Source organism: Delphinapterus leucas, chromosome 14, assembly GCF_059928025.1.
Source record: "Delphinapterus leucas isolate spDelLeu-1000000601 "Yukka" chromosome 14, BTC_Dleu_Yukka2, whole genome shotgun sequence".
NCBI classification, from domain to species: domain Eukaryota; kingdom Metazoa; phylum Chordata; class Mammalia; order Artiodactyla; family Monodontidae; genus Delphinapterus; species Delphinapterus leucas.
Window position 1 is genome coordinate 6371082 of NC_143142.1, and position 24303 is coordinate 6395384.

The following is a 24303-nucleotide window of genomic DNA, read 5'->3' on the forward strand; positions in this document are numbered from 1 at the left end:
TTCCTGCAAATTGGCAGCTGGGTCCAGAGACTGGCTCAGAATCCCTTTGCCAAGACTATTGGTGTTTCTTCTATCAGGAGACAAATAATGTTTGGTTTTTCTCTCTTTTGGGGGGGTTGTTTTTTTGGTTTTGGGGGGTTTTTCGGCCACCCAATGAGGCATGCAGGATCTTAGTTCCCCAACCAGGGATCGAAACTGTGCCCCCTGCAGTGGAAGTGCAGAGTCCTAACCACTGGACCGCCAAGGAAGTCCTCTCTCTTCCTTTTTTTCTTTTTTTTGATTTTAGCATCCATTGATGTTCAATACCTAGATCCTTCAACACACTGAGAGCTGCACTACTGAAAGAGTCTCATTCTAAACTTTCTTTTTTTAATAGCTGAAATGCTTTTATAAAGAGACACTTCTCTTATCTACTATTTGATTATCCAGTTCATATAGAGAAGGCAGAATAAACGGTTAGAGCCTTCCCTTTATTTGCCCAATTTTCAAAAATAATAAATTGGCCCCCTATCATCCCGCCCCCTAGTTTCCCTCTCATCTCATTCTCCTCCTTCTATACTCTCTCCCTTGGCTGTTTCATCCAGTCCCTTGGCTTGACACCATGTCAGTGGCTCCCGTTTTGCAAAGGATCTCTCTGGTTGGCATGTGGAGAATATAGTGTAGGGGCAAAAGCAGAAGCTGGGAAATCTATCAGGAGCCAACTGCAATAGTCCCAGCAAAAGACAACATTGAGGTCTTCCTGGTCACCCTATCCAAAATTTCAAAAGCCCTACTTTTACCACCTGCCAACATTTCCTAACCCCTTCCCAGCTTCATCTTTCTCCTGAACTCCTGTCACTATCTAACACACTGTATATTTTCTCATTGATCTTGTTTAACGTAAATCTTCCTGACTAGGATGTAAGGTCTGTGAGGCACAGACCTTGACTATGTTGATTACTGCTATAGAATACAGTAAATGCTCAATAAATATTTCTGGAAGAACCCCTTGAGCTCTCCCCTGAGCTCCAGACTTATACATCCTGCTGCACACCTCAACTTGGATGTCTAGGAGGCATCTCAAGCTTAACATGTGCAAAATAGAGTTCTGGGGTTTTCCTCCAGATCCCTCTACCCCACACCCCCATCTCAGTAATGACCCCCAAATCTCCCTGCTTGTTCAAACACAAATCCTAGGAATCATTCTGGATGCTCTTTTCCTAAACCTCCATATCCAAGTCATCAGCAAGTCCTGCTGGCTCCATGCCCAACACATTCTTTTTTTTTTTTTTTTTTTCTTTTGCGGTACGCGGGCCTCTCACTGCTGTGGCCTCTCCCGTTGCGGAGCACAGGCTCTGGACGCGCAGGCTCAGCGGCCACGGCTCACGGGCCCAGCTGCTCCGCAGCATGTGGGATCTTCCCGGACCGGGGCACGAACCCGCGTCCTCTGCATCGGCAGGCGGACTCTCAACCACTGTGCCACCAGGGAAGCCCCCCAACATATTCTTGATGCTGTCTGCTTCCCGCTCCCTCCCCTGATTGAACTCCGGAGCCTAAACAACCATCATCCACCACTTGGACGTTTCCACGGCCTGCTATTAGGTCTACTGGTCCCATACGCTCTTGCCCCTGCATATGTTGTTCACACAACAGCCAGAAGAAAAATGCAAACCAGATCATTTTATTCCCGTGCTTCAAACCTACCTTTCTTTCCAAACTTCCCTCACTACTCTCCAGCTGCACTGGTCATCCTTCTGTGGCTGGAGCAAGCTAAGTCTGCTCCTGCCTCAGGACCTTTGCATGTGCTGTTTTCTCTGCCCAGGATGCTCTTCCTGCAGATCCTCACGTTTGATGCCTTCACCTCATTCCCCCCTCAATTCAATGCCACTTCCTCAGAGGGAAGGGGTCTTTCCTGACCACCTCAGTCCCACCCTATTACATATCCCTAATAACTTATCATTAGTGAATAAGGCTGCTTATGGGCTATTTTATTGGTTGTCTATAAAGAAAGCTCTGATGTCACCTCCCCAGCAAGGTCGTCCCTTACCACCACCCCCTGCACACACACACACGCATGCACACACGTATGAACAGGTCATTTCTATCACATTACTAGGGTTTATTTTCCTAATGCCACCTGTCACTACCTGATATTTTCCAGTTTATGTGTTGGTGTTTGGTGTCCTTCCCCCAGTATAACCTCCCATAGCACAGGGCTGTCATCTGTCCTGCTCACTGCTCCACTGTCCTCAGGGGCCATGACAGCACCTGGAATCTAAGAGCTGCTGACCACTTCTGTGTGGAATCAATGAATTAGATGGCCTTACTCTTAAACAGTGCTGAGATTCTTTTTTCCATCCGTACTTACCTGACATATAATATCCTTCAGGAGACCAAGCACATGTGAATTTATAATTCCATACTCCAGTGTTTGGGGCATAATTTCCACAGCTTCCTTCACGTCTGTCGCCTCAGAGATGGTCTCTAAACAGGAACAGATTTGGGGAATGAAATAAGGAGGGAAGTGGACACAGATAACATTTCCAAGCGTACGGGAACCAGCTCCTCCTTCGCAAGTAACTACAAAGGAATGTTCCAGGCACAGGTCAGGATATGCGCTCATTGAGAAACAAATACATGCTGAGGGTCGTGCTGTGGTTCAGAGGTTCACATAGCAGCACCCAGGAGCCACACACATGAGCTGATCTAGTTGGAGCGTCTACAGCTGAACAAGGATAGAAATACTTTGGATTTTCTAGAAACGTTTCTTGGGCTCCTTGCTTGCTCTGTCTCCCCACTCCCAGCCATGCCTCCCCAATTCATCACCAAAGTACCTTTCAAGTCACGGGCTTTTGGGGGGCTTTTTTGTTGTTTTTTTCTTTATTTTTTGGCCACACCGCACAGCTTGCAGGACCTTAGTTCCCCGACCAGGGATCAAACCCGGGCCCCGGCAGTGAGAGCACCGAGTCCTAACCACTGGACCGCCAGGGAAGTCCCAAGTCGTGGGGTTTTAAAAGACAAGTTTGGGAACAGTCTACCTCTCGGCCAGGTTTTCTTTGATGTGCACTCCCTCCCTCCCCATCTCCCCACCGGCCCCCTGATCAAAAAATCAGTCAGCACCCATCAGCTCGGTAGACACTTTAAAGGTCCCTTGGACCCTTCTCTCAATCTAACTGGGAAACACAGCAAACATATCAACTGCAATTATTTCACAAGCTTCAGTCTACATGCCTTTCCCAGCATCTGTGTAGTCGCGCACTCTTCTTTGCCTAATAGGTTTCGTTCTATCAGATGCTTCTTTACTGAAATAAATTTACTTACGGGGAAACTGTAAAAACTAAGTATGAAAGAAGAAAGAAAGCTTGACATCAGTGAAAGATAACTGTAAAAAAAATATGATGAGAGTAAACAGTAATAAAGTCGGGGTAAATGCCGTTCCCGCCCTGCCCAAAGCTGGTTATTGCTGTTACAGTAAGTCCCCTACATACGAACCTTCAGGTGGAGAATTTTCAAAGATGCGAACGTGCATCTGGTTCCAGCAAGGAACCGGAACCTGTGCCATCAGCGTCAGGCGTGAGTGACATTGCAGCTCGCCCTCCGTCCCCTATTGCTGACGATCCTTCAGCTCTACCATCTCCCACCCCCTCCCTCCTCCAACAGTCAGTAACTCTTCCTGCCTGTTCACTCGATGCCAGCCCTGTGTGCCAGCTGTTGTACTGCACTACTGTACTTTTCAAGGGTACAGATTAAAACTGCTTTCTTTATTTTTTGTGTTTGTTTATGTATTATTTGCGTGAAAAGTATTATAAACCTATTACAGTGCAGTACTATACAGCCAATCGTGTTAGTTGGGTACCTAGGCTCACCTTGTTGGACTTACGAACCAACCGGACTTACGAACGCGCTCTCAGAACGGAACTCATTCGTATGTAGGGGACTTACTGTTTTGGGTTGTGATTACTGTTAAAAGGGAAGCATTGGGCTTCCCTGGTGGCGCAGTGGTTAAGAATCCGCCTGCCAATGCAGGAGACATGGATTCGATCCCTGGTCCAGGAAGATCCCACATGCCGCGGAGCAGCTAAGCCCCTGTGCCACAACTACTGAACACCGTACGCCTAGAGCCCGTGCTCCGCAACAAGAGAAGCCACTGCAATGAGAAGCCCGCGCACCGCAACGAAGAGTAGCCCCTGCTCACCACAACTAGAGAAAGCCCACGCACAGCAACAAAGACCCAGTGCAGCCAAAAATAAATAAATAAATAAAATTTAAAAAGGGAAACACTGAGCTGAGATTGGCCCCTCCCCAGACAAGAACTGTAACGGGAGTAGCTGTTTAATACTGAGCCTCTATCTGTCATCTTTCTTCTTATTCCCACTCACTTGGGAAGAACGAATTACAGAAGCTCAGAGCTTAGCGGTGAGGTCGTGATCCAAAGGGCCATCAAAGTTCAAAAAAGGAAAAGAAAAGCAACAGAATGTATGTTCTAGAATTTAGGGTATGCTATGCACAGGTTGGGAGGTAGAGGCAACGGCAGAAGAAATGGGGGAAGCGCAGTCAGAGAGAGCGGAGAGTCAGCCTGGATGGAATACGGCAAGAGGAAGAGCAAAGGGTCAGAAGAGACCAGAGAACAATCACTTGGGCAGTGCAGTGGGAATGCACAGCGGGAACATCCAGCCAAGAAGTTACCCTGAAGGATGAACTTGGCTTCTGAGTGGCACCTCCATCTAAAATCACACAGCCGAGGGAAGAGATATGGGAACATATGTATATGTATAACTGATTCACTCTGTTATAAAGCAGAAACTAACACACCATTGTAAAGCAATTATACTCCAATAAAGATGTAAAAAAAATAAATTAAATAAAATAAAATCACACAGCCGGGACTTCCCTGGCGGTCCAGTGGTTAAGACCAGGCTTGCAATGCAGGGGGTGCAGATTCGATCCCTGGTCGGGGAGTTAAGATCCCACCTGCCACGAGGCACGGCCAAAACATTTAAAAAAATGAAATAAAATAAAATCACAGAGCAACGTGGAGAAAGGCCACCAAAACTCGTCTTATAACTCAGGGTGACGTCATTTTGAATCTTCCTCTAATTGTTATAAATAGAACTAAGATGACATCAATACAGTCAATTCTCATTATTTGCAGTAGTTATGTTCTATGAAGTCACCACGAACACAGAATTAGTGGATGCTGAGCCACTGTTCCTACAGGAAATATGGGTCTAGGTTCCTGTGAACCTCTGGTCACAACATTTTCATCAACCATCAATATAAGCAGACCTCGGAGATACTGTGGTTTCGATTCCAGGTCACAGTAAAGCAAATATCGCAATAAAGCGAGTCACACGGATTTTTTGGTTTCCCAGTGCAAAAGTATGTTTACACTATGCTGTAGTCTATTAACTGTGCAATATCATTATGTCTAACAAAAACAATGTATATACCTTAATTTAAAAATACTTTATTGCTGGGAATTCCCTGGCGGTCCAGTGGTGAGGGCTCCGCGCTTCCACTGCAGGGAGCACGGGTTTGATCCCTGGTCAGGGAACTACAATGCCACATGCCGTGTGGCACGGCCAAAAATGAAAGAAAAGAAAAACTTTATTGCTAAAAAATGCTAACCATCGTCTGAGCCTTCAGTGCGTCCTAGGAGTAACTTCAAAGATCACTGATCACAGATCACCATCACGAATATAATAAATAATGAAAAAGTTTGAAATATTGAGAGAATCACCAAAATGTGACACAGAGACATAAAGTGAGCAAATACCGTTGGAAAAATGGCCCTGATAGACTTGCTCCACACAGGGTTGCCACCAACCTTCAGTTTGTAAAAAAAAAAAAAAAAAAATGCAGTATCTGCGAAGCGCAATAAAATGATTTCTGCCTGTATATAACCTTCCTTATGTGTGTTTCCGTTTAAAGACAAGTTATTTAACATTACTGTTGATTCACTAACATTGAACTCATGGCCAACAGCACCATCACTTACGTCTGAACGAAGCTTACGTTAACACACGAGTTTTCTCTGCCAGGCACATCACAGCCTTCCTGTTCTCTGAGCACCAGCCAGCGCTTCAGCACCTTCCTTGGGGACATTTTAAACAGCGAAATCACCCCAAAACCCCCCAAAATTAGAAAACTGTGGTACTAAACAGAGCATGATAAAGACACTTGTTTATAGCATTCAATGAAATAAGAAGGCAGTGCACGGCCTTGCCCGACCTCAGCCGGGTCCATGAGTGTTGGGTGACTCAAATTTTCCCCACTCTGTATGTGTCCTTAAATGACCATGAAAGCATCGAAATACTGATTGGGAGTTACAAAAATTTTGAGTGAGTCGGTGAAGTCGCAAATATGGAATCCGTGAATAATGAGGATTGACAGTACTAATAAAAAAGCTATCTTCTCAGGCTTCCCTGGTGGCGCAGTGGTTGAGAGTCCGCCTACTGATGCAGGGGACACGGGTTCGTGCCCCGGTCCGGGAAGATCCCACATGCCGCGGAGCGGCTGGGCCCGTGACCCACGGCCGCTGAGCCTGCGCGTCCGGAGCCTATGCTCCGCAACGGGAGAGGCCACAACAGTGAGAGGCCTGTGTAACGCAAAAAAAAAAAGCTATCTTCTCAAGGACATGTAAAAATTAAAGAGTCTCAGACATACGCACATGCACGCACACCCACACTCACACACGCTCGTGCTGGAAAGATACCTTTTGTATTTCTGAGAAAATATACCACATTCTGGTTCAGAAACTCCTCAGGAACAGGAGTACGAAGCACATGGAGATATGTCTTTTCCACGATTTGCTTAACAGTTTTCTGAAACACGGGGAACAAAAAAGTCATGTGGAGGTACAACCGTGCATCCAAATCACCTAATATTCACGTACACCTGAGCTCTCCACTCCACGCACTGCTGAACTCATTTCCCAGCAGACCACACACATGAGCTGAAATTCACCCAGACGCGGAACTCTAAGCCTGACTCTTTCACCAACCGGCCACTGCAGCTACACTTGAATAAAGTGACCTGGGAAATGTCCAGATCGAGCTTTTCTGGGCCACAAATTGCAACAAACCTGTTCTGAATTCGGGTATTTTGTGGGGAGGCATATTCACAGAGCAGCTGAACCTAATTGCATTTAGCACGGCTCAGGCCAAACGTCTGCATCCTAAGGTTATGCTCCCTCCCTGGGATCTGTGCAGTAAATGGTTAACTCAGCAGGCCTGGGTTGTCCAAACCCTGCACATTCCAACGGTTCTCAAGACTAGCCCAGAACCGGCTCCTAGGTGATAACCTCTAAGCTTTTGGAACATCCTGGCTGATCTGAGCATCTCTGTATACCTGGGGCCTTGGGTCATGCTGCAGAGTTTATACTAACAACATGATTTATGCTGAATGCCTGTTTTTGTTTGCCTGGGGCCCTGGGTCACACCACATCAGTTTGTCCTCTGGGGCGGCCGGGGGGCACTGCAGACTAACTGTGGGCACTTCACACCTACGTGATTACCCCCAGTAAAAACCCTGGACACCAAGGCTTGGGTGAGCCCCCCGTGATTGGCACAATGTCCTACGTGTTGTCACACATGGCTCCTGCGAGAATGAATGCTGTCCTTGAAGCCCCACTTGAAAAGGACAACTTGTGCCTATTTTCTCCCGGACTCTGCCCTGTGTGCCTTGTTCTCTGTTGATACTCACCTGCATCCTTTCACTGAAATAAACTATAACCACGAGTATAAAAGCCTTCCTGGGTCCTGTGAGTCATTGTGGCAAATCATTCAATCCGAGGGTGATCTCGGGGACTCCCAGACACAGGATTCTATCATCTCCACTCCAATGCAATACGTTCCTTGTATGAGCTGTGGCGGTTACCCAGACTCATCCGAGGGCGTGAAATTCCCATTACCCCACCCAAGAGGAGAAAGAGCCGTGCGTACTTTGACATGGAGGTTCTCTACCCTCTCTTGGTCCATTTCTTCATCCTCTAGGCCGGTGGAAGGCTGAGGTACGGAATACGTTCTCAGCTGCAAATTCTTAGCTGCAAAACATGATTCAATGCGTGAGATGAAATACTTGGAAAATGAGGTTTCCTACTGTTAAGACCAGACCTGCATCTTGGACAACAGCATGTTTCATTCAGTCGGCGTGTTATCAAAAAGCTGAACGTACATTTTTTACAAACGAATCCTACTGAAGCCTTGACTTACATTACAATTAGGAGAGTGGTGCTGCAGTTTTGATGGGTCCTCCGTCGGAAATTTAACATGTGCGTGTGTGCATGTGTGTGTGTGTGTGCGTGCGTGTTCCAGCTACAGGGTCCAATGAGTGACTTCTCTGAGATTTTTACTTAAAAGTGGGGGGTTATCCTCAGGATGAGACTTAGAGTTAACGTGTTAGCATCTACTCCTTTTTCACTATAAAACTTGGAACTGATGGGGGATGGAAAGAAAAGTAATCTAAATAAAATGAACGTATGTACGCCTTGCAAGTCGACGGTTATCGATGTGGACTGGAAACCTCACAGCCTGCCAGGAACAGCCCTGAGAGCTGCTGACGAAGCCTGCAGAGAAGGGGGAGCTTTCCCGAACTGTGTGGGTCTTCCTTCGAAAGGCACTGGACAAAGTCAGTGCGACTCTGGAATCAAATCAACGCGTGGGGTCGGGATCCTCTCTGCAATGGGTTTTCTCATCCATCAACTGGGACAATAACATCTACTGGGTCAGACTCAGGAGGACTCGATTATAGGTTGGCTGAGTGTCGGGCATGCTGGCTGGCAGAGGAAACAGTCTGCGGCCGGGAGAAGCAGCATTATTACAGCAAGAGCAACAGCCTGGACTCAAAACTACACCGATGGGTGCACTCAATGCCACCGAGCTGTATGCTTAGAAACGGTTAAAATGGTGTTTCATGTTACATGTGTTTTACCACGATAAAAAGAAAAAAGAAAAAAATACACTTGGAAGGAACGTTAATTTGCTGTGTCAGAGAAGTGTTTCCTGACCTTTTCCTCAAGCAGCCTCCTCTCTCCCAAGTCTTTCCTGATCACGGATTTATTGGTGCCAAAGCAGGAAGCCATCAGTAAACATGGCTGTGGCCCTCATGACCACCGTCTGTCTTATCAAAATCCAACCTAGACAAGTCTCAGTAAGAATGGATGGTCAGGCTTCCCTGGTGGCGCAGTGGCTGAGAGTCTGCCTGCCGATGCAGGGGACGCAGGTTTGTGCCCCGGTCCGGGAAGATCCCACATGCCGCGGAGCGGCTGGGCCCGTGAGCCATGGCCGCTGAGACTGTGCGTCTGGAGGCTGTGCTCCGCAACGGGAGAGGCCACAACAGTGAGAGGCCCATGTACCGCAAAAAAAAAAAAAAAAAAAAAATGGATGGTCTGTATTTCTAAACCTGTAGTTCTCCCTCTCCCCTCCCCCAATCTTTACTAGGGAGGGGATTATTTTGTGGTTAAAAATAAATTCTTCTGAAAAAACTAAGATGACTATAGGAAACACTGCACATCGCCCCAATCCTTTTTCCCCTCTGGTTTTCAAATACTCAGGATCTTGGTAAAGTGCGGTGTCTAACCCACAGCTTCTGCTGTTGTAAGTGAAGGTGAGTTACGGGAGAAAGGGGGCTGTTTAGCTCTGCTGGTGACGTGATGGTCTGGAGCAGGGTTTCAATCTCAGCACTTCCGGCACTTGGGGCTGGATCATTCTGTGTGGTAGGGCCAGGCCTGAGCATCGTAGGACGTTTGGCAGCATCCCTGGCCTCAACCCATGAGATGCCAGAAGCCCCTGCCCTCTAGTTGTGACAACCAAAAATGTCTCCAGACATCACCAAAGGCCCCTGGGGGCCAAAATCACCCCTGGTTGAGAACGCAGCCCAGGGCCAACGCAGGTAGCCACGGCTGCTTCATCACTACAGGAAAGTAACTCAAAGCCTGCAGGGGACCGAGTGTCACGGCCCAGCCAGGAGTGTCACAGCAAGCTCTCTAATGGAGACATTTCAATTCCTTAGCAGCAAAAGCCTTGACTCGCGCCTCTGATTCGCCCAAAGGGATGGCATCTGTAGCTGGCACAGTGGCAGCCTTCTCTACACAGCCCACACTGTGCGCTCTTGGCTGAGCTGTCGGAGACACTGCCGTACAAGCCTGGGTGTTTTTATGTTATGTGCTGTTCTGCGTGGAAGAGTGCCACCCCCACCCCCGCCCTGAATTCGTGTCCACCCGGAACCTCAGAATGTGACCGTATTTGGAAGCGGTGTCTTTGCAGATATAATTAGTTGAGATGAGGTCTGATAAAAGAAACGTTCATATATTGAGATACAGAGAAGAGAAGTCATTCTGGCTTCTACATGAGTTCACTTGGATTTGATGCTCATTTAAATAGCTTGTGTGTGGCCTATCAGACCGACATTGTATATCTGCTTTAATTATTAAAGAAAAGGGCGCACTGACCCGAAGTAAGGGATGTCCACGCGGGAAATGAAGACTGTAGAGGTACAGATGTCGAAAATAAACGTATGGTTGCCGGGGGGGTGAGGGAGGGAGGGATAAACTGGGAGGCTGGGATTGACACATACACACTACTATATATAAAACAGATAACTCATAAGGACCTGCTGTAGAGCACAGGGAACTTGACTCAATACTCTGCAATGGCCTGTAGGGGAAAAGAATCTAAAAAAGAGTGGATATACGTGTTTGTATAACAGATTAACTTTGCTGTACAGCAGAAACTAACACGACATTGTAAATCAATTATACCCCAATAAAAAAATTTTTTTTAATAAATAAAAAATAAAGATTAAACGCCTCCCTTCCTGGGACACCAATGCTGGTCCTCCCTTGATAATACGACTCCCTTCCCAGGTGCCAAGGCCTTGCTGTATGTGCTGTGCATGTACGTGCTGCTCTGTTGTTTTTTTTGTTTGTTTGTTTTTTGAAACCTTGAAGAAAGGTTTCCTGACTTGTTTAATGTTCTTTGTTCTGACAAGATATAAAACTGTGCTGAAAACCCTGCTTCTCCAGAGCAGCTTCTCAGAGTAACCTGGGAAGCTGGCCCCCAGGCCGTAGTCCTCAGTTTGGCTCGAATAAAAATCTTTTCTATTCTTATTATTGATTGTTTATTATTTTCGTCAACAGGTCATAGTGGAGAGGGTGGTCCCTGAATCCAATGACTGGTGTTGTTATGAGAGAAAGGAGGTGATTCAAACACACACACACACACACACACTATATATAAAAACACATACACATATATACACACAAACATACACACACGTATACACACAAATACACACGTACACATGCGTGCACACACATACATGCATACACACGTGCGCACATACACATACATGCATACACACGCGCACACACATACACACACACACACACACGGCAGACAGCCATGTGACAACAGAGGCATAGATTGGAGGGATGTGTCTACAAGCCAAGGAACATCAAGGAAGCCTACAGCCGTCAGAAACTGGGAAAGGCCAGGAAGGATCCGGCCCCAGGGCCTGCCCACACCTTGATTTTGAACTTGTAGCCTCCGGCACTCCTTCAAGGCAGTGCTGTTGTTCTAAGCCACCCAGTCTGTGGTCCTTGGTTGTGGCAGCGTCAGGTAGTTAATAATGAACCTATGCACACCCAGCGCTTTCTCCTTGTACTTCTTACCAAGTCGCAGCTTCACAAAAGTAAAAAGCAGGAACTGATTCTTGTCTGGGCATGCGGGCCCCTCTCCCCAGTGCCGCTCACCCCCAATTCCAGACCTGATGCTCTATCCGCCGACTGGGTCTCTTCTTCCTCTTCTTCCTCCTCAGACGGGCCAGGAATCTTGCCGTCTTTATAGCCACATAAAGCAAAAGAAACAAAAAAAACATAATTGTTCCACTGTTTTCCTTGGCACTGAGGGTTGGTCCATGGCCCCGGGAGAGTCGTGCCTATTACAGTCGGCTGGAGGAGGTCATCAAGAAGACAGGACCGCTGCCCGACCTGCGAGCTGACCCCGGGCAATCGGAGGCCCCTTGCCCCTGCCCTGTCCTGGGGATGTCCACCCTGCCCACCATGCCCAACGTGGAAGCCATTTCAAGAATGCACCTGGAGAGATCAGGTGTGGCTGAGACTGCCAGACAGTGTGGGTGCCTGAACCCCGGGAAGGCCTCTCTGTAAACTCTTAGATGCCGGCGGGCGGGCAGTGATCTCGGCCAGCCACGCCCAAGACCGCCACCTACTGATCCGGAGTGGCTGGCTGCCTCTTTCTCTGGTCTCTCCTTGCCCTCCGTTGTATGGGGGTGGTTTGCGAACCAACACACAGTCCCACAGAAACATCCCAGTTACTGGAAACAGCCTTAAGGGACATGAAAGAAAGATTTGTGCAAATTCCCCATGAGATGAAGGACACAGGATGATCACATAGTTACAAGCACCCCAAAGAAATATAAATGACCATCATGCATAAAAAAAGAGGCTCAACTCCACTAATTATGATACAAATGTACATGAGAACGAGGAAGTGCATCCACCTTTCGTCTATGGGGTTGGCAAAAACTTTAACGATAATACCCAATGTTGGCAAGGATGTTGGCAAACGGACACCTCATCACCGTTGCCAGGTGTGGAGTGGGAGGGCCATTCTAGAGAGCAGTTTGGCAGGACCCATCCAAACTGTAAATGCACACACCCGCCAAGCCCACAGTTCCACTTTTAGAAATCTCTCCCACGAAATACCGAAAGAGTACAAAGGTAGACGCACATTGTGACGTGTGTAAGATAAAATACTGTGGAAAGATAAATGTCCATTCATTAGGGAATGGATAAATAAAATATGGTACATCTATAAAGTTACATAGATCTATAGGTACTGACATGAAAAATTCTGCAAGATATCTTTGAGGGAGGACCAGTCACAACATACTATATAAAGAGTGATCTTATTTATGATTTCAGGAACTCTATATATATATCTACATATTATCATTATATACATACCATTATCTGGAAAGATATAAATGATGATAGATAGATAGACAGATAGATCTGAGAAGAGATCTGGCAGGATATACACCAAACTACCACTAGTGGTTACCTACAGGAATGGGAACAGGGCTGAGGGAAGAGTGAAGGATTATTTTTTCACTTTTTATTTTCTGTGTTTCTAAATTCTATGTTATGTGAATTTTTAAGAGAACATCTTTCAGTGATACTTACTGGAAGTAAGTATTAATTACTTAATACCGTGTAATTTTTAAATTACTGTGTAAGTGTGCCATTTCTAAAAATTACTGTGTAAAAATGTAAGCAAGTTATCAAGTGATATGGACAGGATGGTTCCATTTTGTTATTTCAAGAAACAACACATGCTTAGCTATTAGAACAGCATCTTGGACTAGCTGTTGCTGGTCTAGACACCCCTCTTTCCTCAAGACCACCCTGCCAGCATCTGTCTCCATTCAAACTAGGAGCAGAGAGAAGTCTTGACCAGGGGAGAGGCAGAAATAGAGAGAAAAGAGGGATGAAGGGACACGCATTGACCCCACTCCAGGTCCTCTGGACAAACCAGAGACCCCATAAAGGATCCAATAAAACTGACCAAGGGTCTTTGTGAGTCTGCAGGCTTAATAAGCACAGGGTGAGTGACAACTTGAAACCCAGAGCTGGGGAGGAGGTCCCGTCTCCCCACCTCTGTCCAGAACCCAACCCCCAACACTCAACACCATACTAGTGCCCCCAGGAGCAGTAGCTTTGAGTTTCTGGGGACGGCATCCTCAGCAGGGAATACATTGCCATTCTCAAGATGTGATGACAGTGAGAAGACCCAGAAAAGGAGGGGAAGAACGTTGGGGTGGGCTGAGGGGTGGGTTAGAGACAGACCAGAAACAGACATAGTGCTCGGGGGATTTCCGAGGACGCTTTGGAGGAATTAAGCAGGAGGACCCTCGGAAGTGAGACTAAATTCTCCTTTCACATAGAACAGGGGCATCCTGCCAGGAGACACTGGGCTGAACATGTGGTAGTATACACAGCACAGAAAACAGCCACGAACTATTAACAGAAGCCCTCAGAGGTCACAAGAAGTCCAAGTTGCATTCATTTCTTAGGGTCTCGGTATATATATATATGTTCAAGTATACAAAATCAGGGCTACTGAAATATGGTACATGTAAAAGTCAATCCTGTTAGTGTATCTTTGTATCCAGAATTTCACTTGGTGATCATGAGAGTCTAAATTCAAGGTCCTATTATAATGTAACATCCAGGTCCAAAGGTCTTCCGGGGAAGGGAGGGGGGGATAGAGTTAGATTCCAAATGTTACAAGGGTCATCTCTCTGGGTGTCATTTGCAATTTGTTATTGTTTGTTTATGGGCTTGGATTTTTCTACAGTGAAAGGTGTATTATTTTGTGCAAAGAATGTACATTTAAAATAAATGTGCCAACGGCCTTTTAAGAAAAAACAACTTCTGCCTGGCTCTGCCATCCCACCCTGTGAAAGGTCCTGTAGGGGATCCAGAAGCCTCGTGAAGATGTGATACTAGCACAGGAGACTGACATTGATGGGACACATCACACAAACCCGGTCCGTGACAGCTGCACTGACACTGGTGTTCCTACTGGGAGAGAACTTGTGTGTCTCTCAATCTCCTTTCTGAGTGTCCCCTGCTCTCTGTCCTGTCTCCCCCTCCCCCCCACCCCAGGCCGTCTCTGTGTCGGTGGGCTGGACCGGCCACCTCCACAGAAGGTTCTGGGCATCAGTCACTGTCATTATTTTTATTTAAAATGCTAAATTGTTCAACATAAACGTTTAAATCTACTGTAATCTTTTTAAATTGTTTTGGTGTTACTTTACAATAGCACGTCGGGAGCCTGGGAAGATAGGAAGGGGCACTCTTCTCCACCTCTGGGAGACCCTGTCACCATCTGAGTGAGGATGAACTGACCCTCTCAGCCCCTGGGCCATTTCTCTATCCTTCTATGACACGTCATTGGACAGCGACACATATTCTTCTGAGTCTTTACTATGTGACCTGTGTGGATGAGCTAGTTAACCCTCTCTGTGCCACAGCTTGCTCATCTGTAAAATGGGATAACAATACACCCACTTCATGGGATTAATAGCTGATATACGCGTTTGGAACTGTACCTGGCACAGAGTAAGCGCTAAATGAGGGTTTGTTGTGATTATTCATTCAAGGTCTGACTTTCCAAGTGGGCTTGTCCAGTTCACCCAGTGCCTGGACTGTGCCTGCACACGGTGGGCGACAATAAGCGTTTGCGGACTGCACGTGAGGCCAAGTGCGGGGTGGGCGCGGGTCTGCAGTCCCCGCGGTGGTGAGGTGGGGAACGGGGCAGGAGGGGGCGCGGCGGGAGGGCGGCCGCGGGGCTCACCGATCTCCACCTCCACTTCCTCGGGCACCACCTTGCGGTAGAAGAAGAGAGTCGAGGCGCCCTCCTCGTCGCTGGTCTGGTTGAGGAAGCACAGGATGAGGTCCTCGACCTCGCCGTCGTTGCGGTTCAGCAACTCCTCGAAGAGCTGGAGGTCTGTGATGCCGAAGGCGGTGTACACTCGGTCACGCATCCACAGCACCCGTAGGTCGTCCATGGCGCCGCAGAGCCGGCAGCACCGGGCTCAGGGAGTGTAGCGCCGGGCAGGCGTCTGTGGTAACGGCGCCCCTAGCAACAGGCGCCCCGGCAACGGCCGCCGCGGGCACGCGGCCCCACGGTCCCCGGGCGCCCCTGCACCCGGGCCCCGCGCTCTCAGAGGCGCAAAGCGGGACCCGGGAGGGTGGCGCGGAGCCCCTGGGAAGGGGCCGCGGCGCCCCAGCCTGCGCGCGGAGGAGGGTCGGGGCTCTTCCCCCGGTTGGGCGCCCCCTTCCTCCTGGGAGGACCGAGATGAGCTGGACAGCCGCACGCAAGCCCCGGGGACGGAAAGACGTGTAGGAAGGCAGCCGACTGCAGACCTGGAGGTGCGCCAGGATCCTTATAAGCGCTGCATGCGCAAGGCCTCCTGTGATTCTTAACCGCCACGGCGTCTGGGACTGTCCTGCCCGCTTTGTCGATAAGGAAACAGTGGCAAGATACGTGACAGACAAGGTCACGGTATCTCGGAGGTGGTAGAGGCAAAGTTGGACGCGAGGCAAAAGGACTATAGTCTGAGCCCTCGGGTCGCTATGGATCAAAGGGCGTCAGAAGAGCAAATACACAGCGAAGATTCCCAAGAAGGGGCAAGCTTCTTCCGGTGTACCAGGATCAGGGAAGGGGGAGCCCCAAGAAGGGACACTGGCTACAGAGTAGGAGAAGCCGAGCTCTTCAGCTCTGTAGCCAATCCAAAGCATAATAAAGCAAAACACCCACGTTTCAAAAATAGATAAATTTATTTTTCATTAATAAAGGGAAGTTCAATACTGATAGGAAGATGCAAATGTGTCCCTTCATACATCTGTGGTTCTTTAACTTGTTCAGTCGTTTTCCCTCACTGAGCCCCTAGATTACTGGGCTGACCCTAAGAACCTAGTCTTCTTATTGGATTTTCCCATCAAGGAACAGGTAGAATATTCTAAGTATTTCTTAAAATTCTAAACCAAAGTTCAGCATCATTGGCCTGGCTGTTGGAAAATTACTACTCCGACCTGTCTTATTTTCATCATCTTGAATAAGATTTCTTAATAACCTTGCTGGAGATATACCAGATGGCATGCAAGCAAACCTGGCTTTAAATTTTTAATAAAGTTGTTTTTAAATGCAGACTGCAGAACAGTTGAAGTTATTTTTATTTCTGTTTTCCAAAATGAATCAGGCCCTAAAGTGTCTGAATTTTTAATTTGTAAACATAAGTTACCTATCCTATAGTCTACGCCTTATTAAACTGCTGCAGAATGAAAATTCAGATCAGAATGTTGTTATAAAATACCCATTCCAGAAGTGAGGACAGAGTGGCACTCAGTGAAAGGTGAGTCCCCTCAAAGTCCTAGCCGCAATAAGCTGCCAGGCCACGGGCTCAGCGTAACCCCCATCAAACCCCCTTTGCACTCCTTAACTCAGCACAATCACATCACCACGAGGACCTTCTTCACCTTTGCAGGCCGAAAGCAAACTCTATTTTTCTGAAGAAATCCTTTGGATTTCTATTTTAGGATGCACACCTGAATGAAAACCGGAAGACGTGGCAGTCGTGACTTTTCGCGTTAGGAAAATAAACAGGTCAACTTAGCATCATCCAGACAACTGAGCATTCTTCCTCTGGAGGCTTGCTATCAAGGGCATGAAGTTATGTCTTAAAAACTGTACACATAATAGTTCTACCAAACAGCTTAACAAACAAAACAGAGCAACTGCTCTGGTAACACGACACTGGAACCAGCAGCTTTATACTAACAAAGAAAATTTACCTTGGTGCCTAAAAGACACCATCAAACTGTAATTCTAGAGAGTTCTTTCACAAAAATTAGGACTGACAGTCCGTCTTTTATACCATTATGTTCTGCAGTACTACATAGGTTTCAGCTGAAAAGTGACTCTTCACCCTCTGTTCTATGCCCTGAGAGAGGCGTTCACTGGAATTAAAAAGTGGCCCCCGTGACAACTGCCAATGGGGACAGAAAAGAATTCTAGCAGATCCTGTACGTCTCTTGTTTACTAGTCAGTTAACTAGTCAACTTACTAGTCAGTTAAAATGGTGGGTTTCCTAAGAATGAATTAGTTACCATCTTGGAGTAAAATAATAAAAATAAGAACTTGTGAGGGACACATTTGAAACCTGGAAGGCATTATTCAGATTTCATATTCACCCAAAAGAAGTGTCCAAGTGCCTTTCTGAAGAGACTTAACGTGGACAGCAGTATCATTTTTTTTTTTTTTGCGGTACACGGGCCTCTCACTGTTGTGGCCTCTCCCGTTGCGGGGCACAGGCTCCGGATGCGCAGGCTCAGCGGCCATGACTCACGGGCCCAGCCGCTCTGCAGCATGTGGGATCCTCCCGGACCGGGACACGAACCCGCGTCCCCTGCATCGGCAGGCGGACTCTCAACCACTGCGCCACCAGGGAAGCCCAGCAGTATCATTTTTAAGAGTTTCATCAGCATCATTTTATGTTTGATATTATGAGGGACAGCGTCTCATATGAGAGGAGTAACATGGAATCTTTACTACAATTTAAAAGGTTCAGGGCTTCCCTGGTCAGGCGCAGTGGTTGAGAGACTGCAGTGGTTGCAGTCTGCGTACTGCAAAAAAAAAAAGAAAGAAAAAGGTCTAATGTCAGAGTCACAGTTATGTCATGATGTTCAATTCATGCCTCTCAGCAAATAGGCCTTGAAATTACCTGAAAAGATACGCTTAAATTCAGGGCTACCATGATCTTAACTTGTAATGAAAACACCAAACTCTCTACCACCAGCCAAGGTGAAGGAGACAAGCAGGCCTCTTCACGTGAGTTACTCAAAATGTTAAGGAAGCGAAAATACTGCAGGTTTCTTTCTGAAAATAATTATCTAAAATCAGTTACAGTAAAGTATGAAAAACGAACATAATTTACAAGAATACAGGACAGATCAAAATGTTCAACAGGACTGACTCAAATGTCAAGTGAAAAGATGAATTTAATCTGAAGATTATATACATTAATGGCTTAGTAAGAATTGGTTTTCAACTGATCTAAATAGTTTTTAAAAGTTTAACTCTAAATGCCTTTATTAGACATTTATTTCGAATTAGTCTGAAACTGAATCATTATAATTATACTGTTCTCAAAGATAGGTGCAACCTCTCCATGGTAAAATACCTTAATTTATATTTTATTATAAAAATATACAAAATTCTACTTTTTACCTTTCCTTCACTCAGTATAAACCCCTTTTGGTTCAGGGACATCAGCCAAGCTGGTCAATAAGTTCGAATCATATCCATATTACATCGTCTACAGTCACACTGGATTTTAAGGCTCAGTACACAGTTTATCTTCCCAAACATACAATTATCATAATTGGTTTTATGTAAGGATAACAAGATAAGAGTCTTTAAAAAAATATACAAGTGGGATAACCATTTGTTGTATGTTATTTTATCCCATTTTCTCCAATTATTAAAACAAGACAAAATCGTAGAAACAATTCTACTTGTAATTCTAGATAGCATACGATAAAAAAAGTTTGCATACTTTTAACCAAGCAAAATAAATGTGAATCTTTTGATTAACCATCATTAAATTTTTTTAAAAACTACTTAACTTCAGCTGTTGGAAAATATTATCTGACAACTTCAGGTGACAGAATAACTCTAGTTTTTTTTTAAATAAGTTGAAAAGGAATCAAGTATTTAAGACCATTTTCAATTAGCCATTCAAAATTGGCTTCTCTCCCCCAAGGCTATATTTTTAAAAATAACTTTAACATAACTTTTGGCATTAACTTATATTTGCTCATCATAAAAACTGAAAGAAATTTATATATCTGAAATTGAGAAACTTTACAAAATTATTTAACATATGAGGAAGAGGTATATCTTACAGAATCATTTGGCTGTCTCATAAGGCAGTTAATGAAGATGGAATTTTTCCTATCATCAATTTAACATAAGGAAATTCTACAACATGATAATTCTCCTTAAATCTGAAAGCTTGTTGGATACGGCAATATGATCATGCCATGTCGTCACTAAACTTCGAAGAAAGTAATCTGAGTGAGAAAGGAACAAATTTGGTGCCTGCACCAACGTAGAATTTGTTCTGAAATTCTACCCTAAAAAAACAAAACAAAACAAAACAAAACCATGTATTAATGAAAGATTCTGAATAACACTTGCTACATTCCTTAAAACAACATTTATAAGTTAAAAAAGAAAAAAGTTCCTGTGCTTCTGAAGTTGCTTCATCGCATACATGCTCTTGGCACAAATACTTTTGCTTAGATAAAATACACACACACGCCAGCCCTTTGCTGGGTTTCTCATGAAGAAAATGCTGACACCTCACGTCACCTCCCACCCTATGGACATACACATGAGCATTAGGAACCTCTCTCACCCCAGTAACTGGATACACAGACAAGTAATCTGATATACACTGTAAAACATTAAGAAATATGGTTTACAATAAGATAAAGCAACCTGTCAGACCCAAAGTGAATCGAAAGTGTGAAATACACAAAATTATTCAGCAAGCGTAAACTTACTTTTATGTGTCGGCGACAAAAGCTCAGAAACAAAATACAATTTTAACTCAGGGGACCGGAATACAGATCCCAATCCCGGGAAGGGGAGAAGTAGCCTAAATAATATATGTATAAGTATACATATCACTGGAACTGTTACACATATATGTACGTACTGGGGGAGTAGGGTGTTAGATTTTTGTTAAGTAACAGTTCCAAAGCTAAATTCCAAACTCACCAGTGGAGGCGGATGGCGTGAAGAAATGCAGAAAGCCCTTCCATGATCAAAAGGATGAAAATGGTCAAAACCGCAAAGAGAGCGATGACCGGGAGAAGAAGCAAGACCCCGTAGGTCGTGTCTACGCGGAGGCCGACCCGCATCAGCATGGCCCACAGCACGTCAGATAGCTCTGCAAGGCAAGCATTTTGCAAAGTTAACTTCTGTTCACCTTCAGTGAGTCACTTCAATTAGCTAGCTAGACTGGGTTTCCTTCTGAAACAATTTTGAATTGTTATCCCTAAAATAAATACACACCCATATAAGACAGACGTAATCGGCTTCCCACGTTAAAGTTAACCAGCAACTTGATCATCTCAAACACGGAGGAAGACTTGACATTCCAGAGAAATCAGAGCCCTGCCTGCCTGCCAGTGAGAGATCCTGACCCAAATAGGGGTCCGGCTGGCTCTGTCCCAATGCGGCACTGGGCCAGGCAGCGGGAAGCTGGGCGTCAGTCCTGACTCGGCTACTGACTGACCAGGTGCGTGACCCTGCGCCAGCACCAACCCTCACTGGGCTTCAGTCTCCTCCTCTGTAATATGAAGATGATGGACCCCCTCCCGCCAGCAAGTTCTAGACTTGCAGCTATGCTTACAAAAATATCAATGTAACAACAACAAAAAAACCCTCTATCATCTGGTAGTTTTCCCAAGTACAGTCTTTGCACAGTAATGCAGGAGCAGAGCAATGACCGTCCAAAGCATCCTTAATGGTCAACGGGAAAAATTACAATTGTTCTGGGACCTTTCAAAATTTTTGTCAAAACATTAAAAACTCTCTTACTGTTGGTTATAAATGCACAGAGAAATGAAAAAAAAAGAGTAAATCTGTTCTTAAAACATTAGAAACATTGAGCATTCAATTGCTGGGGGTTTTGGTAAGAACTTATGAAGGGTGGTTTGAACAGCCTTCTTCTCATGTGACTTGGGCTTGCTGGGCACCTTGACACGGAGTGAGCATCTTCTCTAATGCTTGGCATCCTACTTGGCTGTCCGACTCTTTTCTGAGTTTGGATCAGCTTCTAACACAGTATGCTTTGCACCTTCAATGTCCTGAAATACCTCCTAGAGTTCCTGTGGCACCACTTCTGGGACACCTGCATCTTCTTTCTGTACATCACCAAGTTCCTCTGGCTGCAGATTTCGCCTCTCGAACGGCACCAGTGTCACCACTCCCGTGTCAGCTCTTTCTCCTAAACTTCCAGTTACATTCCATCTGCATTTCACTTCCAGCATATCACTGTCTGTTCCTCTGCTGCACTTTTTCATCTCTGTTGGCCAATTCCCTCGGTTCAGCAATCCGCTTTTAAATGCCATGTGGGTTTACCACCGGCCCACAAGGAGCCAGCACCACCATGCGCCTTGCTGTCTGCGCATGAACTGAGCAGCAGGTGCACAGGGTCCAATCGCAACAGACTCCGAGAGAAGTGATGCGGCTGGTCTCTGATCGTGATGTGCGTCTGTGCTATTTACATAGCGGCTTGCGGGCTGAAGGGCCAGCAGTGAAGCCTGCACGTTGCACCCATACACACAATTTTTACTGTAGTAACTGAAATTTCAACCATGTTCTTGGGGGACTGCCGAGACTTAACTAAACGCAGGTAACAAATCCACGCATCTAAACTATTACTCAGCATTGTTCTAGAGCTTGCTTGACGTAACTAGACATTCACACTTGGTAAGGCAGCACTGAATACAATAATAGTAATAACCAAAACAATAATGGTCAGAGCAGAGGGAGCGAAATGCCTACGCCAGACGTTCCCAAGCCTTCTCGGTCCTTGAAGCCCCTCGTGTGTCCCAGTGATTTTTTTCACAGCACCCTGAGGCCAAAAGAAATACCCAGGAGACCAGTGCAGTAAGCAGTCAAGTCCAAACAACTTAACAGTCCCTGTTCACACAGTATCTGAAAAATAGTGCCCTTTCCATCAAAATTTTTCAATGTCCCATAGTGCCCCCATGAGTTAACCGAGGCGCTGCGGGGTGTCTCGACACAGAGTTTGGGAGCTACAGGTCTAAGCAAAACTTACGTGCGTGAGCCAAACTGAGTGCCCAGAGCCTCAGGTACGAAGCGGTGTTGGAGATGCATCCCAGACAGTACTCGATGGAATGAATTACTTGGGTCATTAATATTTCTCCAAAATTAAACTGAGAGAGATGACACAACACGTGTTAGCGACTCCACCCGTGACATGCTTACTTCCACAAGCTACAAGTCTGCTCCACTTTCAGGATTACAGTGAAAGGACTGGCTTCTGGAATACTGGTGAGGATGTGCTGGCGTGTGAGGAACAGAGCTCTGCTCACAACTCCGCCACTAACCAGCTCCCCGACCCACAGAGCTCCCGCCCCCTTGTCCCCAGGCCGCGGTCCTGCACGTAAGGCGAGTGTGGCTGGACCAGAACTGTGATGGCACAATGCCCACGGCCCTCAGGCAGCCCAACGAGGTTCTTGAGGTACTCTTAGTAATTACAAAACGTGTAATGAGAAACAGACATCTACCAACCACAAGATTAGGAGACTGTGAACGCGTGTGTGTGTTTAATAGATAAGAGCATCTTAATACAAGTCTGACAAGGGGAAATTATAAAAGAGTCCCTGATAGTGAAAAGGCTGCAGAACACTGGGCAAGATGGCTCCCACATTCTTTCCAGCTCCGCTTTCTATTTCTTAATGATCTTAAGAACTTAATTATTAATTGTCCCAAATTAAAACACTAAATTACATAATAATTACAAAAGGTTGACTAAGAAATTCTGTCTCGTCCTCATCGGACAGCCAAAAAAGTTTCCAAGAAAATAAAGCAGACCACAGTAACAGACGTGCTCTGTTCTGTCTGCCAGGACTGTGCTTCCCTTCTTTGGTAGGAACTGCTTCTTCTGCCATCTAACCCTGTATCGCACAGTTGTTATGGGCTGAATTGTGTTCCCCCCAAGATTTGTCTGTTGAAGCCCTAATCCCCAATGTGACTGTGTTTGGATATGGGGCCTTTAAGGAGGTAAGTAAGGTTAAATGAAGTCATAAGGGTGGGGCTTATGTCCCAATAGGACTGGTGTCCTTATAAGAAGAGGAAGAGACACCAAAGAGGCACGCACAGTGAAAAGGCCATGTGGGGACACAGCGATAAAGTGGCTGTCCACAAGCTTGGGAGAGAGGCCCCAGGAGAAACCAACCTGGCCAACATCTTGACCTTGGACTTCCAGCCTCCAGAACCGTGGGAAATACATTTCTGTAGCCGAAGCCCCCGAGTCTGTGGTCGTGGCAGCCCATGCAGACTACTGCAGTCACTGGTCTAGGGATGGCAAGTGACCCCAGCCAGGCCAATCAAAGCACTTCCCTGGGATTTTTCCTCATGGTAACAAGCAGGGAAGTGCACTTTTCTCTGATTGAAGAAAATAAGCCCAGTGCTCACTGTGGCCACAGTTCCAACACCAAGGGGCCAATTGGCTTCAGAATATGAAGCAAACTTGCAAAGAAAAACTAACTCAGACTTGCTGGGATTGGAGATCCAAAGCCCCACCCTCCTGAGGCCCACTCTGCCCCATCCTGATGTGGGCCAGCAGATTCCCCTTGAAGCCAGTGTGAACTGGGTCTCTTTCTTACAACTATGGGCAAGTTCTAATGAAGACGAGAGTCTTCTCAAAGCAATGTTCATGGCACCTGAAGTCACTCAGCATCGCAACTTGTAATGTTAACACTATAAATCCCACTGTAAGACTGAAACTCACAAAATGTTAACCCAGAATCATTATATTATGATGACAATTGTATGACCAGAACAGCATGTGGAAAGCCTGGAGTAACGGTTGTTTTGTTTGAATTTTGTTTTCTAAGATGATTCTTATCACTCTCGTAATGACGATCATCTCTGTGCGAGCCTGGCTCCTTACCTAACATCACCAACAGTAACT

General features: G+C 46.0%; 2 protein-coding genes across 5 annotated transcripts in view; both read right to left on the reverse strand.

Moving 5' to 3' along the window:
• DNAH10 (dynein axonemal heavy chain 10) overlaps positions 1 to 16221 on the reverse strand; it is a 149394-nt gene extending 133173 nt beyond the window's left edge. The window contains exons 1-5 of the mRNA XM_022597911.3: positions 15360 to 16221; positions 11746 to 11817; positions 7923 to 8023; positions 6695 to 6803; positions 2348 to 2463 (exon numbers count right to left, since the gene is read on the reverse strand). Of these exons, the coding sequence (XP_022453619.2) occupies positions 2348 to 2463; positions 6695 to 6803; positions 7923 to 8023; positions 11746 to 11817; positions 15360 to 15573 (612 nt within the window). The 5' untranslated portion in view covers positions 15574 to 16221. The remainder of the gene's footprint in view (positions 1 to 2347; positions 2464 to 6694; positions 6804 to 7922; positions 8024 to 11745; positions 11818 to 15359) is intronic.
• Positions 16222 to 16326: 105 nt separating this feature from the next.
• The window catches only part of ATP6V0A2 (ATPase H+ transporting V0 subunit a2), a 38479-nt gene continuing 30502 nt past the window's right edge, over positions 16327 to 24303 (reverse strand). For 2 of the 4 annotated variants that reach the window (XM_022597913.3, XM_089894393.1), the window contains exons 18-20: positions 22423 to 22540; positions 20352 to 20523; positions 16327 to 18190 (exon numbers count right to left, since the gene is read on the reverse strand). In XM_022597913.3, coding sequence (XP_022453621.1) covers positions 18052 to 18190; positions 20352 to 20523; positions 22423 to 22540 — 429 coding nt within the window. In that variant the 3' untranslated portion in view covers positions 16327 to 18051. Of the gene's footprint in view, positions 18444 to 19010; positions 19703 to 20351; positions 20524 to 22422; positions 22541 to 24303 lie in introns of those variants that run through there. The other 2 variants (XM_089894392.1, XM_022597914.3) reach the window with 2 other exon arrangements.